Source organism: Melopsittacus undulatus, chromosome 11 (assembly GCF_012275295.1).
Source record: "Melopsittacus undulatus isolate bMelUnd1 chromosome 11, bMelUnd1.mat.Z, whole genome shotgun sequence".
NCBI lineage: Eukaryota > Metazoa > Chordata > Aves > Psittaciformes > Psittaculidae > Melopsittacus > Melopsittacus undulatus.
Genome location: NC_047537.1, coordinates 12,022,510 through 12,038,908, shown reverse-complemented (window position 1 = coordinate 12,038,908; position 16,399 = coordinate 12,022,510). Strand labels below are relative to the sequence as shown.

The 16,399-nt window shown below is 47.8% G+C and overlaps 1 protein-coding gene across 6 annotated transcripts in view; it reads left to right on the top strand.

Annotated features, from left to right (window-relative positions):
- Positions 1 to 1,283: 1,283 nt before the first annotated feature.
- Positions 1,284 to 16,399, top strand: part of LLGL2 (LLGL scribble cell polarity complex component 2) — a 35,481-nt gene continuing 20,365 nt past the window's right edge. For 4 of the 6 annotated variants that reach the window (XM_031055138.2, XM_031055137.2, XM_031055136.2 and 1 more), the window contains exon 1: positions 10,470 to 10,577. In XM_031055138.2, the coding sequence (XP_030910998.1) occupies positions 10,503 to 10,577 (75 nt within the window). In that variant the 5' untranslated portion in view covers positions 10,470 to 10,502. Of the gene's footprint in view, positions 1,376 to 1,778; positions 2,069 to 10,469; positions 10,578 to 16,399 lie in introns of those variants that run through there. The other 2 variants (XM_034067448.1, XM_031055139.2) reach the window with 2 other exon arrangements.

Below are 16,399 nucleotides of genomic sequence, written 5' to 3'. Positions count from 1 at the left end.
TTCCAGCAATGGAAGCTTCTCAGTGTGGTTCTTAATTTCCCCAGAAGTAAGTTACGCAGAGGGCAATGCTTACTTGAGGCTACTGGGACCCTATTAGCACCAGCTGGTGAATTCCTGCTTGTGGTCATACAGCCTCATGGCTGTGTAACCCCACTCTTGTGCCTGCTTTTGGATCCAGCTGCTGCTGCCTGGGAGGGCAGCAGCCCCTGTGTCCATCTGCAGCTCCTGCATGGTCAATAGTGTCACATAGTTCAAGGTGACGGGGATCTGCTGCAGGAAGTACTGCTCCTGGGCCTGTTCCATGCACACACCCCTATTTTCGGGTGCTGGAAGTCAGCAGGGCTCTGAGGGTCTGAAGGCCCCTCCCACACACCTTCCTCTTTCTCCCTCCTCCGAGAGGTGCTTTTGCTCTGATAGTCCTCTTCAGATACCGGGTTGGCAGCTCCAGCCTCTGGCCGCAGCGTTCTCCCAGAGTGCTGCACAGATCAAAGGCACTGGGAAGGGAGCTTCTAAGAACAGGCACAGCCAGGAGAGCTCCAGTCTGACCCATTGGGCTCAACGTTTGTCATGGAATTAGGTTAGACTTCTTCCTATTCATTTCAGTCAGTCTCATCTGCTCATGCCAAGGTGGAATTGTATCGATGAACTCTACGAGAGCCACGCAGTGAGTTTCGCTGGGGCAGAGTCCCTGATTCAGCACAAAACAATTACCATTTAATAACCACTGCAGGGAAGATTGGGAAACTGTGGCTGCCTTGCTCAGCACCACAGACTGACGGAGCCTGCACCGGGACGGGGCTGTGATACGCAGTGGTACCGGTGCAACACGGACGGGTGGGATGTGACAAGAAGATGACAGAAATGTGCATTTTGGTAGGAACACATCCGTTCGGCTCGCTGGGCGCCACTGGCCGAGTGTCGGAGGTGATCCCAGGCTCTGGCGCTGGTTAGCAGCGCTGCGGGATATGTTCTGTTGGCGGCAGCGGAGCCGAGCCCTGCCCGCAGCTCATGGCTCAGCGTCCCCGGGGCCGCCGGGGGTGCGCTCTCCCAGCGGCAGGCAGCGCTTGGCCCTTCCCGAGTTGTGATTGGCCCCGCGGGAGCGGGGTTATGAATTATTCATGAGAGAGCGAGAGGAGGGGATTGGCAGCGACTCTGCCTCATTTGCATGCGAGGCTCCGCCGCAGGTGGCCGCGCGCCTTGTTGTGGCACCGCCTCATCCGGGCGTGTCCCGCAGTAGCCCCTCCCCCCGGGGCGGTTCTCGCGCGAGGCCCCGCCCCGCCCCACCCGTCCCGGAGGTGCCCGGGGAGCGCGGCCGCTGCCGCGGGAGCGGATCGGGAGCGGAGTGAGGCCGGGGCGGGCGGCTCCAGCCCCGCAGGTGAGCGAGGGTCGCTGGGGCTCCGCGGGGCGGGCAGCGCCGGGGCCGGCTCCGGGGGCATCTCTCGGGGGTCCGGCCGGGCCGGCTCTGGCGTGGATCGCGGCGGCGGGACGGCCGCCGCCCGCCCCTGCGCGCCTATCGCGACTTTGTTCCGGATCCCCGCCGGGGGGCGGGCCGCTGCTCGCCGGTTCCTCCGCCCCCGAGATTCCCACCTCGCCGGGTGCCCGGGCCCCCCGCGCTGCCCGGCTCCGGCCAGCACTCGGAGCCCCGGGCGCGCCTGGGGCATGGGTATCGGCTCCCCGTGGGACTTGGGCAGCTTTTACATCCTGGGACTTGGTGGCGGAGGTCGCGGCTCCGGGACTTCCTGGTTTACCCCGGCGCGAGTGGGTCCGGCCGGGGCCGTTCCGGGGCCCGAGCCGGGCAGCGAGAACCAGCCTATCACCGCCTGGGGCTGCCCCTGCCCACTGCCGGGGCCCCGGGGCTCGTGTACGCCCGGCTTGGAGCAGATGCGTTACGCGGACTCGCCGTGTTCCCTGTGGGACGCCCAGTGACGGCTTCGGATTTTCTTGTTTCTGTGAAAGCCCTGCCCGTATCATAGGTACCGCGTTACCGGGGGTTTCCCTTCCAGAACTGGAAGCGCTTCGGGGGTGAGGTAGCACGTCGTGTTCAACAGCAAGCAGGTGACACAAGAAGGTAAATCCGGCTGCTTAAGCCTTTGTCCGGGGTTGTCCTGTAGCTGTGGCCTGTGAATAAGCTGGCTCCGAAGTCTCCTCTTCTGGAGGTGAGGTTTAGCCTTGGCTTTGGAGGAAGTTCTGTGTGTTACTGTTTGCGGTGTCAATGCTGAAGCAGGGTTCTGCAGCAGAGCAGCGTGAAGCTCTGCATTCATGGGAGGATGGTGACAAGGCAGGAGGGCAACTTCGCTGAGATAATAAATGTGGAAGCAGCCCGTTGTAACGTGTTACTCCGTGGGGAATGCTGCTCTTTGTTGTCATCCCAGAACACTGCAGTCAACTGGAATATCTTGCTTTACCAAGTCTCAGGTGAAGCTCTGTGCTCAGAGCAGCTGCCTAGATATTCTAACTTTGATTCGGGAAGCTGGTGCTTCTGGCAAGTGGGATGCAAAGTGGAGGTTATGTCCCAAGGCTCTTATGTGTATCCTGGCACGTTTCTTGTTGCTGCAGCCTGGCCCACGGAGGGGACAGGGATGGTCTGTGCAAGTTGTGAGCAGTGCTGTTTGTAGCCACTCTATCTGTAGGGGCTCCATTTACTTCATGGTATTGAAGAGAGAGGAGAGTTCTCAACCACACCCATGGGATGGTGCAGAGGAATGGCTTTGATTTGGTTTTGAACAAATTGCATCTGCTGTAACTACTGACTGGAAAAAATATTGGAGTTAACCCTACTGAGAGCCCTGTATCTTCCAGTGGCTTTTTGGTGCAGCGATGTGATGATTACCAGGAATTGCTTATGGAATAGGTGTGGGTTTTTTTCTTGGCTGACAAAGAGGCTTGAGAGACGTCAGAGTGAGAGCAATTAACACATGCAATGCAGTTAGTACATGGCAATAAAGGTATGTGATACTGCTCATAGCCTGATTTTTCTTTAAAACAGTCTATCAGAGGAGGGACTGGTGGTAACGAAAAGTTTGATTTTTGTGCAGAAATCTGGAATAAGTAAATGCCCCATCCCTGGCAGTGCTCAAGGCCAGGTTGGACACAGGGGCTTGGAGCAAGCTGCTCCAGTGGAAGGGGTCCCTGCCTGTGGCTGGGGTTGGAACTGGATGGGCTTTAATCCAAACAAGTCAAGAAAATCCTGTGGAAACTCCAGTTCTCATCTAAAAGTTTTTTCTAGCTATATCTCTTTGTGTTGCTGTAAGAAGTAAATGCTTTCATGGTTTACTGCATGGACCCACCAAGTCTGGTGTAAAATGCTGTTCCAAAGTCATACGCTGCTCTTCCATTTGAATTACACTTCTCAGCTGAAGCACACAAAGAGTTTTGCATCACATGCAATAGTGTTGTTCAGTGCAAAGACTGTTCTGCTGTAGCGTTTCGAAACTTCGTGTTGTCATGCTCCTGTGACAAGGAGAACACAATGGGAGTCGTGACACACAAGGTTTGCACAATTAGTAAATTCAGTGCAAGTTGGTGGTCCCTGGTAACTCCAAGTACAAAGCTGTGGAAGTACAGGAACTCTCCTGGTTTGTATGATGGGTTCTCACTTATTTTCCAAGAGTTGTTGGAGTATGTCTGACTTTGATTTGTTGTTTTCTGTGTTTTGGGAGGGCAGCCCTGTGCACCGGGTGTCACACACAGTCTGCTCAGTTGTTCATTCACCTCTGTCTCTCCATGTTGGCAAAAGTAACTCCTTTTCACAGGAAGATTTGTTGGTTTACCTCTGTTCCTGCCTGACTGTTGCATGCAGAGTGCATCTCAACACTCTCTAGTTTATAGAACCATGGGAGCTGGTGTTGTGTATAGGGGAGCTGCATATGGTCTCATTGAACTGTTAGATGACTGTTGTTAGAGCATCTTCCCAGTGAAGCCTTATCCTGGGAAAAGGGGGTGGTATCTTACACTTCCAAGCTTTCCACAGACTGTAAGTGTTCCATCCCTGGCTCCAGCTGTTCTGCTTGGCTTGTGCTTTCTTCTTGAGTGTCTGTCTTGATGGTGTGTTACAACCATGCCTGGCTGTAGAGGTGAACTTTAGTGACAGCCCAGTTAAAGGGCAGCAAGAGGTTATTTCACTGAACTCAAGCTAAAAGTGTTCTTAAAATTGTAATTTCACAGTGAGTCACGTCTGATGGCTCCTGCCATCTGTAAACCTGATGTGGGGGCATTTAAATGGTCGTTTCGGTGGTTGTGAGATCCTTGGTGATGAGGAATAGCTTTTTCCTGTGCGATTGATCTTGTCTCTGTCTTGTTGTTGCTGGCTGTTGCAACAGGAACAAGGCAAATTTCTGGGTGCGGGAGGAAACTTGGTTCAGACAAGGCCACAGTGGTGCCTGTTTGTTACAAGAGCACTCACTGCTTGTAGTTCAAACAAAGCTTGTTGATAAGAAAGGCCTCTTTTATTTTAGCAAGGTTGATAAAGTAGTATCAGATGCACAGGGAGAAGTTCTCACTGTAAGGACCTGTGAGCAGGAAGGGGTGCTGAGGGAGGAATGAAAACAGACCTAAAGCAAGGTAAGACTTAAGAGTTCTTGAGACCCTACCCCATTGAAAACCCATGCAAGTAACATAAAGGTTTCCCAGGAATCACATAGATGGAACCTTGCAACTATCCTCTGTGAGCAAAATAAACTCATTATGGGTATGTTTTTGTTGTGGGGTTAACTTGGGACTGTATCCACACTTAATACTGTCTACATAGTAAAAACTGCTGACTTTCATTGCCTTGCAAGACTGGATTAACTTGTGTGATTGTAACTTACAATATTGGTTCTCTCCTACTTTTGGCTGGAAATTCCATAATAATGTGAGGATATAAGCAAAACTGGCAACAAATTTCTACAAAGAGTAATTCCCTGCCAGCCTATGCTTGGCTGATAGAGAAAATCCACAGTGTCTCAGGAAACTGTGCATTGGCATCAAGACACATTGCTGCGTGCAGAAGCAATAAAGGCAAAGCAAAAGGTGGATCTCTGGGACTGAAGTGTTCAATGCAAGGTTGGACAGAGCTTGGAGCAGCCTGCTCTAGTGGAAGGTGTCCCTGCCCGTGGCAGGATTTGCAACTGAGTGAGCTTTAAGTTCCTTTTCAACACAAATCAGTCTGGGATTCTGTGATTGCTAACACACAGCAATGAGGAACAACTAATGCTTCTCATAGGAAAAAACATTTGGCTTTCTGTTGAATATAGAATCAGCTGTGTTGGAAAAACCTTTTAAAATAAACAAGTCCAACCATTCCCCACACTGCCAAGGCCACCCCTAACCCCTGGCACTGAGGCCTCGTCTCCACGCTGTGTGAACACTTACAGGGACGGTGACTGCAGCCCTGCCCTGGGCAGCCTGTTCCAATGCCTGAGCACCCTCTGGGGCAGGAATTGTTCCTCAGCTGCATCTAAACCTGCCCTGGTGCAGCTTGAGGCCGTTTCCTCTTGTCCCATCCCTTGTTCATTGGGAGCAGAGCCCAGCCCCTCCTGGCTCCATCCTCCTGTCAGGCACTTGTAGGGAGCCATCAGGTCCCCCCTGAGCCTTCTCTTCTCCATCTGAACCCCCCAGGTCCCTCAGCCCTTCCCCATCTTTCTTGTGCTCCAGGCCTGCACCAGCTCCATTGCCCTTCTCTGGCCCCGCTCCAGCCCCTCAAGGTCTCTTGTAGTGAGGGGCCCAGAATTGAACACAGGATGTGAGGTGCAGCCTCACCAGTGCCCAGTGCAGGGGCACAATCCCTGCCCTGGCCCTGCTGCCACACTGGGGCTGATCCAGGCCAGGATGCTGGGGGCTTCCTGGCTGCCTGGGCACAAGCTGCTCATGCTCAGCTCCATCAATCAACACTCCTGGGCCCTTTCCCATGAGCAGTTTCCAGCTGCTCTTCCCCAAGTCTGGAGCATTGTGGGGGGTTGTTGTGACCCAAGTGCAGGACCTGGCACTTTGCCTTCTTGAACCTCATCCCATTGGCCACAGCCCGTGGATCCCTTGTGGCCAAGAAGGCAAATGGCATCCTAGGGTGCATTAGAAAGGGTGTGGTTAGTAGGGCAAGAGAGGTTCTCCTCCCTTCTACTCTGCCTTGGTGAGGCTGCATCTGGAGTATTGTGTCCAGTTCTGGGCCCCTCAGTTCAAGAAGGACAGGGAATTGCTTGAAAGAGTCCAGCGCAGAGCCACAAAGATGATTAAAGGAGTGGAACATCTCCCTTATGAGGAGAGGCTGAGGGAGCTGGGTCTCCTTAGCTTGGAGGAGACTGAGGGGTGAGCTCATCAGTGTTTACAAATATGTAAAGGGTGGGTGTCAGGATGATGGAGCTAGGCTTTTTTCAGTGATATCCAGTGATAGGACAAGGGACAATGGGTGTAAACTGGAGCATAGGTGGTTCCATGTTAACATCAGGAAGAACTTCCTTACTGTAAGAGTGACAGAGCACTGGAACAGGTTGCCCAGGGGGGTTGTGGAGTCTCCTACGCTGGAGATATTCAAGGCCCGCTTGGACAAGTTCCTGTGTGATGTACTGTAGGTTACCCTGCTCTTGCAGGGGGGTTGGACTGGATGATCTTTTGAGGTCCCTTCCAACCCTTGGGATTCTGGGATTCTGTGATCCAGCCTGTCCAGATCCCTCTGCAGAGCCTCCTACCCTCCAGCAGATCAGCACTCCCATGCGATTTGGTGTCTATCTACAAATTTACTGAGGGTGCCCTCGATCCTCTCATCCACTGGCCCCAGTACTGAGTCCTGAGGGACACCACTAGTGATCGGTCACAAACTGAATGTGACACCATTTACCACCACTCTTTGGGCTCTGCCATCCAGCCACTTTCCAATCCAGTGAGGAATCCACTTCTTAAGGCCATGAGCAGTCAGTTTCTCCAGGAAAAAGCTGTGGGAGAGTGTCCAATGCTTTACTAAAGTCCAAATAGACAATGTCCACAGCCTTTTCCTCATCAACCAGGTGGGTCACCTTGTTGCAGGAGGAGATCAGGTTGCTTAAGCAGGACCTGCCCTTCATGAGCCCTTACTGACCGTGTCTCATCCCCTGTTTTCCCACACGTGCTGTGTGATCTCACTCAGGATGGTCTGTCTACTCCATGACTTGTCCTGGGACGTGGCCTGTGTGCTTGTCATAAATCTCAACGTCCAAAATGAACAGTGCTGAGCAGGGAAGCTGGACTGAAACCTGGTTTTGATGTTAACTGGTCCTTAGTCTGTGACTGGAAACGGGATCATCTTGCAACTCATGCTTTCATTGAATAGCGTTCGCTTCTCTCTGAATAGTGAAGAAGTTTTGTTCTGTGGCTGCATCTAATAAAATGAGGTGAAAACGGGTGCGTCTTCATATTTAGCAGAGCATTCAGCTGACAGAGTGGCAGAAGATCTATGTACAGAGCACTCCAGGCTTTGCTGTCAAGTGTCCAGGTACTCAATATAAGCAAAATTGGGATGGGCTCAGCCTTGGGCTGCTGTTGTCCATGAGCAGCTGACCCCAAGGCATTGTAGAGGGGAATGTTGTACACAGTTTCTGCTAAAAAAGCTCGTCGTTGAAAGCTACAGCATTATTTCCCTGGAAAATAGGAACATCAGATACATGCAGACCTGGCATGGCTTCAGAGGCTACTGGTAGCCACAACTGTTACCATATGGCTGTAAATGCTGACTGGCAGATAACTGCAGAGCACATGGGATGGAGTTTTATGTAAGACACTGAAGGTGCGTGGGAGAGAAACTGGTCTGCAGTATGTAAGTGTGCATCTGGAAGATGGGGTTATACAGACTGTGGGATCTTTTGGGTTTCCTAGAATTAGAAAAGGCACTTGATTATTGTACTGAAAAATCTCATTGACAAGAGCCTTGTAAAGGGTAGTAACAATTCCACCTGAACAGCCTGTGCTGCAGTGGAGGCCGTTTGCTGTTCCTTCTTTGCCTCTGCTCAAAATGTCTTTACCTCTTGCCTCCTCCCATACTGTGACAGTTTTGAGTTCTGTGGTCGTGCATGAAACCTCGATCCAAGTCAATGAGAGCTGGCCTCTGCAGCGTGGCTGCTCTGATGGTAATGGACACAGCAGCTTGCCAGGATGACATTTCTTCAAGTGAGTTACTGTCTGATTCTGAACTACTAATGCTCCTTAGCCAGTTGAGCAAGTTGTGGGCTGGAGTGTGAATGTGAGATCTCTTGCATAAGCAGGTTAAAACGGCGTGCTTCTGGGTGCAATTAATATTTCAGGATAAAACATTCCAGGAGGGTGTTAAATATGAAGTTGTGTCTCTCTCAAATCAAACCCACTCTCCTGTGCTCGTAACCATGGGTTTGCCTCTGCTGTCAAAGCAGAGGAGGTCTCTATCTGAACTGGGGAGGACACTGAGTTGAGTTTCTCTGTGGGTTTGCCCAGTTTAACAGGTCCAGGATATTGACTGACAGTGGAAGAGGGCGCGTCTGGCACTTTCCTTTCCTTGTCTGGCTAAGGGGAAACTGTACATGGGTGTGATTTGCTCTCCTTGCATAGCACAGCAGCTTGTCAGTGCTCTGTAACTTTTGCTAACTCAAGATAAATATGTCCTTGTTTCTCTCAGAAATGCCTCGTGTAAGAAGACATGTCTGATGCAGTTTTGAAAACTCAGCTGTGGTACCTAAATCCTTATAGAAGGATATATATTCCAAGTAAACTGCACTTTTACTGTTCCTCTCTTTTCAGGGATCCCTTCCCATATATGTATTTCCGTGAGTATTCAGCCCTGAATGTGCTAATGGCATGGGCCACTGCTCAGAGGCACTTTGCTGTGTGGCAAGTGGAGATGTCAGTGATTCTAGGTGGGGACTAAGTGTCTCAGGCTCTTGGTGCTGATGGGATCTTCTGGCCCTCTGAACTAGGACTGCACTGCACTCCTCTTGGTGAGCTCTGGACAGTGCTGCCTAAGTGGCTGGAGGTCTTGGGGTGTGAGCAAGAAAGCTAACCACTCTTTTGGGTGGTAGTGCCACACAGAGATAATGAGTTCTAGCTCGGAGAATTTCTAAAGGGAGTTCTCAAACTATAGCTATGGAGCATCCTGTTTATAATACCATTTCCTTTTTCTGGTTCTTCACAGCTGGTAAGGCCTTGGTAGAAACCTTCCAAACAACAATTTAAGCTCTTTAGTTGCAGCTGGCTCCTGCTACAGCTGCACCCAGAGCACTGGTTTCAGTCATTAACCAAAGACCATCCTTACTGGCAGGAGCACACTGACAGCCACCTTGTTTGCCAGCTCTGCTACTCCCCCCTTACAGATTGATGCGAAAGCTCTTGTCTCTTGATCACCCTTCAGCCCCCCAGTTTGAACAAAGGCCCAAGGCCCTTGATCACTTGACAGACCCTTTGATGCTCCTGGTCCCTGTCTCAGTTGCAACACTAGTCTGCTCCCCGCTTTGCTGTACCACTTCTGATGATGGGTTACTGTAAGGCATTTATATTGATTCTTCATTGCGCCTCAGTAGTGCTGGCCCCCACTGTGCATGTGTTGTGTACAGAGTAGCTGGTAAGTTGCTGTAATTTCCTGTCCAACAAGTTAAAATACTCACTGGAGTGTCCAGTATCTGCTTCATGAACAGCTGAGCTTGCTGTGCTCTGGGAATGGAGCCTGTGAGTGGCGGTAAGGGCAGGCAGGAGCACTTTTGCCAAGGTGAGTTGTCAGGGTGCAGTTTAGACTTCTGCTCTTGAGTTGGCAGAGCTTTACTTGCAGAAGGGAGATATGAGGAAGAATCTTGAGTACTGCTGAGTATGAGGCTGTAGCCTGGTACGTCCAGTGTGATTGCTGGGCTGCAGGTCAGGTCTGATCTGTCCTGTTTGGATTCTCCTGGTGCAGTGAGATATACTGAAGGGCTTGTGCTTCGAGCTCTGCACTGAGCTGCAGGTGCAAGGTTTCCTTCCCTGCCCCCACCTTGCGCAGGGAGTTAGGCTTGATTTTTCACCACAGCAAGTTAATAATTACTGCAGCCACCCCCAGGCAGTGCAGCGTCTTCCTGCTGTCCCCATGGAGTGAGCCCAAAGTGCCATTCTTTCTCTTTTAGCTGCATAGCTGGAGGGTTACCTGGGGTGAAAACTGATACTACCGAATGCTGCCTGTGAGCCCCCGAGTCAGCCTTTAGAGTGGGTTTGCCTGAATGTTTATGCAAATGCTGCAGTTTTGCTTGTCTGAAGTGGTCACAGAATGGCCAAGTGTAAAAACTCTTCTAAAATCCTCTTGGCTGATCTGTTACAGTTTGCTTTAGTGCTGTGAGAACGGTACTGTGCAAGTCCTGCACCGGTGATGCCACCCTGGTGGGATCAGGTTTTTGTTACTCGATAGCGGTGCTGTCTCATTGTGTTCTGGCCGATTTGTATTACCTGCTAAACCAAAATAAATAACCTCCTTCCTCTGCTTCTCTTCTCAGGCTGCTCTTGTTTAATGGCTTTGTTGGGTTTTTTTTTGTTAGGATTTTTGTTGCCAAGATACTACAGTGAGGAAGATGAGAAGGTTCTTAAGACCCGGACATGATCCAGTGAGAGAGAGGCTTAAACGTGACCTTTTCCAGTTTAACAAGGTACGGCGCTTTCCTCAAACTCCAAGGCACATGTGTGCAAGGCAGATCCCTCCTGAGCCACACTGAGCACAGTGCAAACAGGAGGGAAAACTTCTAGAGTGTGGGTGGAAAAGTTATATTTAGGAGAGGTGGTTTGTTCCCTCTTTCGGTTCTGTCCTTTTTTCCCCTATGTGCCTGACTAGTTTTCTTCATGAGCTTGTTCTCAGTTCTGGCTTTCATCCTTTAGAAAGGATATTGTCACGCTGTGGAGTGGCACTTGCTATAAGATGAGATCTGCACAGAAGCTTTTATATACTCTTGAGTATTCTGTAGCTTGTCCTGCTATGTACTGTGACTACTTATGTTACAGGTAGTCTTTGCAGCACCACTATGAAAGTGTATTTTCTAAATATACACCAAAGCCACAGCTCATGATGCAGCTGAATTCAGAGGTCTTTGTCTGTGCTTATACTTTGAGTTTATAAGTATACCTCCACTTTGAAATGTGAATTTAAAAGTCTGCAGCAGAAATGTGGTGGCACCAAGGCAGCACAATGGTCATTAATAATGAATTTGTTATTATCTTAGTCTGTATCTAGGCTTTTTCCTCTCCTCTGTGAAGAGGGAAGAACAATGGCTGTGCTATTTATCCAGCTTTCTGCGCATTTTTCTTTTGAGCCCTGGCCAGGAACATAGTGCTTTCATCTTTGTAAATGCCTCCTATTAATTCATTGCTAGGCTAATGGCTACTTACACCTTTATTGGATATCAGAAATATATTTGTAGGTTTTGTATTTCCAAGGTTTAAATGCAATTTTGCTTCAAAGTATAACAGATAAATGAAGTCAGCCTAGGAAATAACCTCTTTGATTCATTAAAATTGGAGTGTAGAGATAGACTTAAAGTGGAACTTCAGATATTTGAGATGAATGATTTAATGTCATTTGGTACTAAACCACACCATTTCCATGCATACCTCCCTCCCACTGGGGAGACAAAAGGAACTCAGGAGTGCTTCAGACCTATTTTCTGTTCGCTACCATGAGGGAATGCTAGTGCAGATACAGTAAAAATTTCAGGAAGCGAAGACCTGGATGGAGTACCTTGCATTCAGCTGAACGCAATGTCAGCTTCAGAAAAAACATCCAGGGATGGGTCAGAATTGCTTTTAAGAGTATGAAATTGTATATACCGTGGAAAAACCTTTGCTGTTTCAGGGATGTCTCTTCCTTGAATATGCTTTTCTCTTATGAGAACCTTTGGCTAAACTTTACCTGCTAGAGACAGGCTAATTTGGATGATGCAAAGTAGGGTTGAAAGAACCAGCTGTTGCAGCAGAGGGGAACGTCTGAATATGTTAGAAGTTGGTATCAGGATTTGTGACTCCATTTGATTCAGTTGTGAAGGTAAATATTGCATCTCATTTCTAGGGAGGCTACTACTTTGGACACTTCTTAATGGTTTTTTCTTATTAACAACTTGTTAATGAAAGGCCTTGCAAAATGCATTTGCACTTTTAAGTCACAGTAACTTGTTCTTTTCCATCAAGAATCAGAAAGGGAATTAACATTATACCATTACATTATACCAGAATCTTTTACATTATACTTTTTTCTTGCATAAAGTTGCCTCATTTTCCAAGTCTTGTGTGTCCCATTCTGGTATTTCCAGAGATATGGGGTCATTTGAAAGCCTGTACCCTTTGAATACAGTAAACATCTACTCACATCTAGGTACACTGGGAAGATCTGGGAAAGTCAGACCTGTTGAAGGCTGTGGCTTCTAGCTGCCAAGAAATATAGCACCTTGTGTGCTAAGACTGTCCTCCCCTAATGTGCTGGTAAAGCAAGAGCATTAGTGCTGGTGAGGAACTTTTTAAACACCTGTTTGAGGTCTTTGAAACACTTCTGGTTAAGAACCTGCTTGGGAAATATTTTGTGGGACTGTGAAGTTGCTGATCAGAGCAATGGGATGGTGTGTTTGTACCTCCGGTGTGTGGTGCTGGTAGTGACTAAATCAAAGTCTGTACCTTAAAAGTGCTGGGGATTCCTGCCCTCGTTTTATTGTTTACACTGAAGTTGAATATGAATGTGTGATACCACACAAGTTTAGTGTTAGTGTGGTGCCATGTATTTAGCCATGCTGGCCTAGTGATGGATTTCAGTTTAAGAAGACTTTCTAATTGGTGGTGGTGGTTGATTTTTTTCAATCATTTACTCCTCTGAGTATAAATAGCTTGTGATCTTTCTGCTGTTGTCCCTTTGCATTTCCCTTCCAGATAAGAGGTCATCCAGATGGTTTTAAAGGACTGACTTTAAGCTATCCTCAAACTTATGTTTGTTTCAAAAAACACTCCTGAATTCTGCCAGTCACTCAGCTTTGCATATCTGTTTGTATGAGTAAGAACTTCCCATACTTGTGTGTACCTGTTGCAAGAAACTGTTTTTAGCTCAGTGGATAGAATGAAGGATAAGGTATGTGGACTTGGCAGCCTACATCTCTAAGTTTATTCTGCTTTTGGAAGTAGTATTTGGATGCCTTTGGCTCTGTCCAAGCCCTGCAGAACAAACATGTTCAGGCTGGCATTGTCAGACTAGATGATGGGTAACACACAGGTGAACCAGCCTGTCTTACAGCTGAATGTTACCAAACTGGGAACATTGCATTTAATTTATGGCTTCGTGTGTCCCCCCCCCCCCCCCTTCATTCTTCCTAACCCTTTGCTAATGGGCATGATGGATAACTTACGTTAAATCTGAATTAGTGTCTATGCAAAGTAGATTTAGCACATACAGGCTTCATTGTTTCTTCAAAAGACATATTGACAAAGGTACGGGCTTGTATTGCCTGTGGTTGGGATTGTCTCTGCTCTGTCATAAAACAATGTGAGAGGAAAAGTGGAGAGAAACTAAAGCAGGAGTCAGGTCTGAGTTTCATCTGCACAGCTCCAGTGTGGGCTGGGAACAGCTGGGAAGTCTGGCCGAGCTTTTCCTGCAGTAAATGAGACCGAGTGAGGCATCGCTGTTAGTGAATGCTGCTGACGCTGGGCGTGCTTTTACCGAGGCTGACACATCTGTGGTCTGAGGAAAGTGAAAAGGAAAGCTCCCACCTTTCCTCGGGGAAACAAAGGCCCTTTTGTGAAGAAGGGCACGTCCTGGGCACCCTGGTTTCTTGTTTCAGCTCAACTGAAAGGCTCCATTGTTACCTCTCCTGCCTTCTGCCCCCCACCCCCGGCCCCTCAGTGGGATTACCTGCTGAACAGGTGAAGGGCTGGCTAAGGAACGCTGCCCAGGATAGGGAGGGGGCAGAGGGCAGCAGGAAAGCTGACTCAATGTGATTGAACAGCTGGGTGCAGGTACAAGAGAGAGAGCTGGGTAGGCAGTACAGTGAATGTGAGTGGCTGGCCCCAGTGAGGTCCAGTACAGCCCAAAAGCCACCCCGATGCCTTTCATGCCCGGCTGTGGAAACAAATCAGTGACATAGGAGGGAGTTACTTTTGTTACATTACAGGCATCTTGGTGAAGATGCAGAGCTATCAGAAACCACTAGTACATTTACTTTACTGCATAAGCAGTTGTGTAACACACTGTGGTTGTTACTAGCACTGTTCTTGTGCTTCTGCATGTGATGTTATTTTCTGCAGTGGTCTCCTATTGCTAGCAGTTTACTCCTGGATGTAATAGTTACTGTGGCTTTTGCAAATTTGTCTAGGATGGGGGAGGTACTTGAAATTTTCTATTGAAGAAAAAACTGGAGAAAAACTTACCCTCCTATTATTATTACTGAATGGTGTACACTCGGATATGCAGTTCATAGGTCTTATACTTAAAAATTAAAGCTTTTATTGACTTGTCTAATGTGTTTACAAATTATCACATCAAATCCAAGATACAATTAGGCCAATAATAAGACTAGTATTGACAGCTTCCTAACAGGCAGTATAGTTTAAATCATGTTTGTTTATTACGAGAACTATGGCTTAAAACCTTATCTTCTGTGCTTGAAGAAATCTCAGAATAAACACTGTTTTTAATTGATGGTTCATGAAAAAATGGCACCTAGTTGTGATGATGACAGGATAGTGACTGTGAACAAGTTGAAACTAAAAGTAACAGTGGAATTACACCAGTGTCTCCCTAACAAGTTCCTCACTCTGTTCTGGGTGAGAGGGGAATGGTGTCTATTGCCCATGCTACACCTGATCAATTATATGTATGATTTATTGTCAAGATAACATGTTACCTGGAAGCTTCTTCTCAGAATTGTATGCCATCACTTCATACTCCCACAACTAAGAAGCTTTACTGTGTCGTCTCAGTAGCTATTGTGGTACAGAGAAGTTCCTCTTTGCCTATGTTGGATCAGAAGATTGCCATGTATCAGTGCTGCGTCCATACATAAGTTCCTGATTTCATACAGTCTCCTGCAGGAAGTTTTACATGTATAGCTAAGCAAAGGTGACATGAAAAAGATTGACTTGTCAACATTTGTTTTTAATAATACAAACGTAACACTTAAATTATCTTAGAATATAAATAAGTGAGGCTGGAGATTAACTATGAGATTAAGTTATCATAAAGGGAATTAAGCTTAGTACTCTTAGAGCCAGTACTACTAATCTTAATCTACTATGTATAAAAGGCTAAAAATTAGTATCTACTCCTTTGCCCTGTCTTACGAGTTGGTAAGCAGAAGACTGGGAAATGATCCAGTATTTCCTGGTTTTTATCTCTAGAATGGCTCATCTTCCCCTAGTAGGACCTCAGACTGGGTTAGCTGATCTTTAGAGAAAAGAAGTCTATATTTACAGTGCATGAATGGTGATTAAATGGCTGAAGCTGAAGCAGTCTGGTAGGCTGGAGTCAGCCACATCCTCCTCTGCCTGTGTCTTTGAGTGGGAACAGTAAAAAGGCATTTAACTGCTCCAGCAGCTGAGGGCACCTCAGGCTAATGAGATGACCACAGAAATGAAACTGGCTGTCACTATCACTATCCAGGAAATTAAGTGTTACTTTTAGGCTGAATAAACCATAAAGCCAAGTGATGCGCTCTGTCTCAAAGACATGATGGAAATGAGAGTGGGAGTGAGGTAATAGTGCTTACTTCTCTAGATGAAAGAGGATTCTCTGCTTACTATGTTGGGGTTTTTTTTTGTGAATGGTTCTTATGTTGTTTTGTTACAAATTCCTGTCCTGGAGCTGAGCAGTTTGCCTTAGAAGAACATATTTTTGCAGAAGCTGGGACGATAACAACAGATTTTTTTTTGAAAGTCACACTCTTCACATGCTGCATGTTGCTGAACACTCACAAATACTTGTTTTGTCTAAACAATGATAATCGCTGTACATTAGCACTTCTAAAAACTTGTCTGAGCTAATTTACAAGCAGCTTGGTTGCATCCTGGCAGTGTATTACTGCAGAGTGTGTGAATGCATCAGTGATGCTAAGTGTGGTGTTTACAACATGCTCCAAATCTTCTGCTTGGTACAGTGTAAACTGTCCTTTAGGGAAGCCACTGATGCCAAGCAATGCACTGCTTCCCATGTTGGGGACTGACATCTTTTTAGTACAAAATGGCTTTGAATGAGTCTGAGGTGTACTAGCAGGCTCCTGCTATAGATAAATTCCAGGGTTCCTTGTGCTACTCTGATAAATAAGTATCACCATAGAATCCCAGACTGGTTTGGGTTTGAAGGGACCTTAAAGCTCATCCAGTTCCAACCCCTGCCACAGGCAGGGACACCTTCCACTGAAGCAGCTTGATCCAAGCCCTTGTGTCCAACCTGGCCTTGAACCCTGCCAGGGATGGGGCAGCCACAGCTTCTCTGGGCACCCTGTGCCAG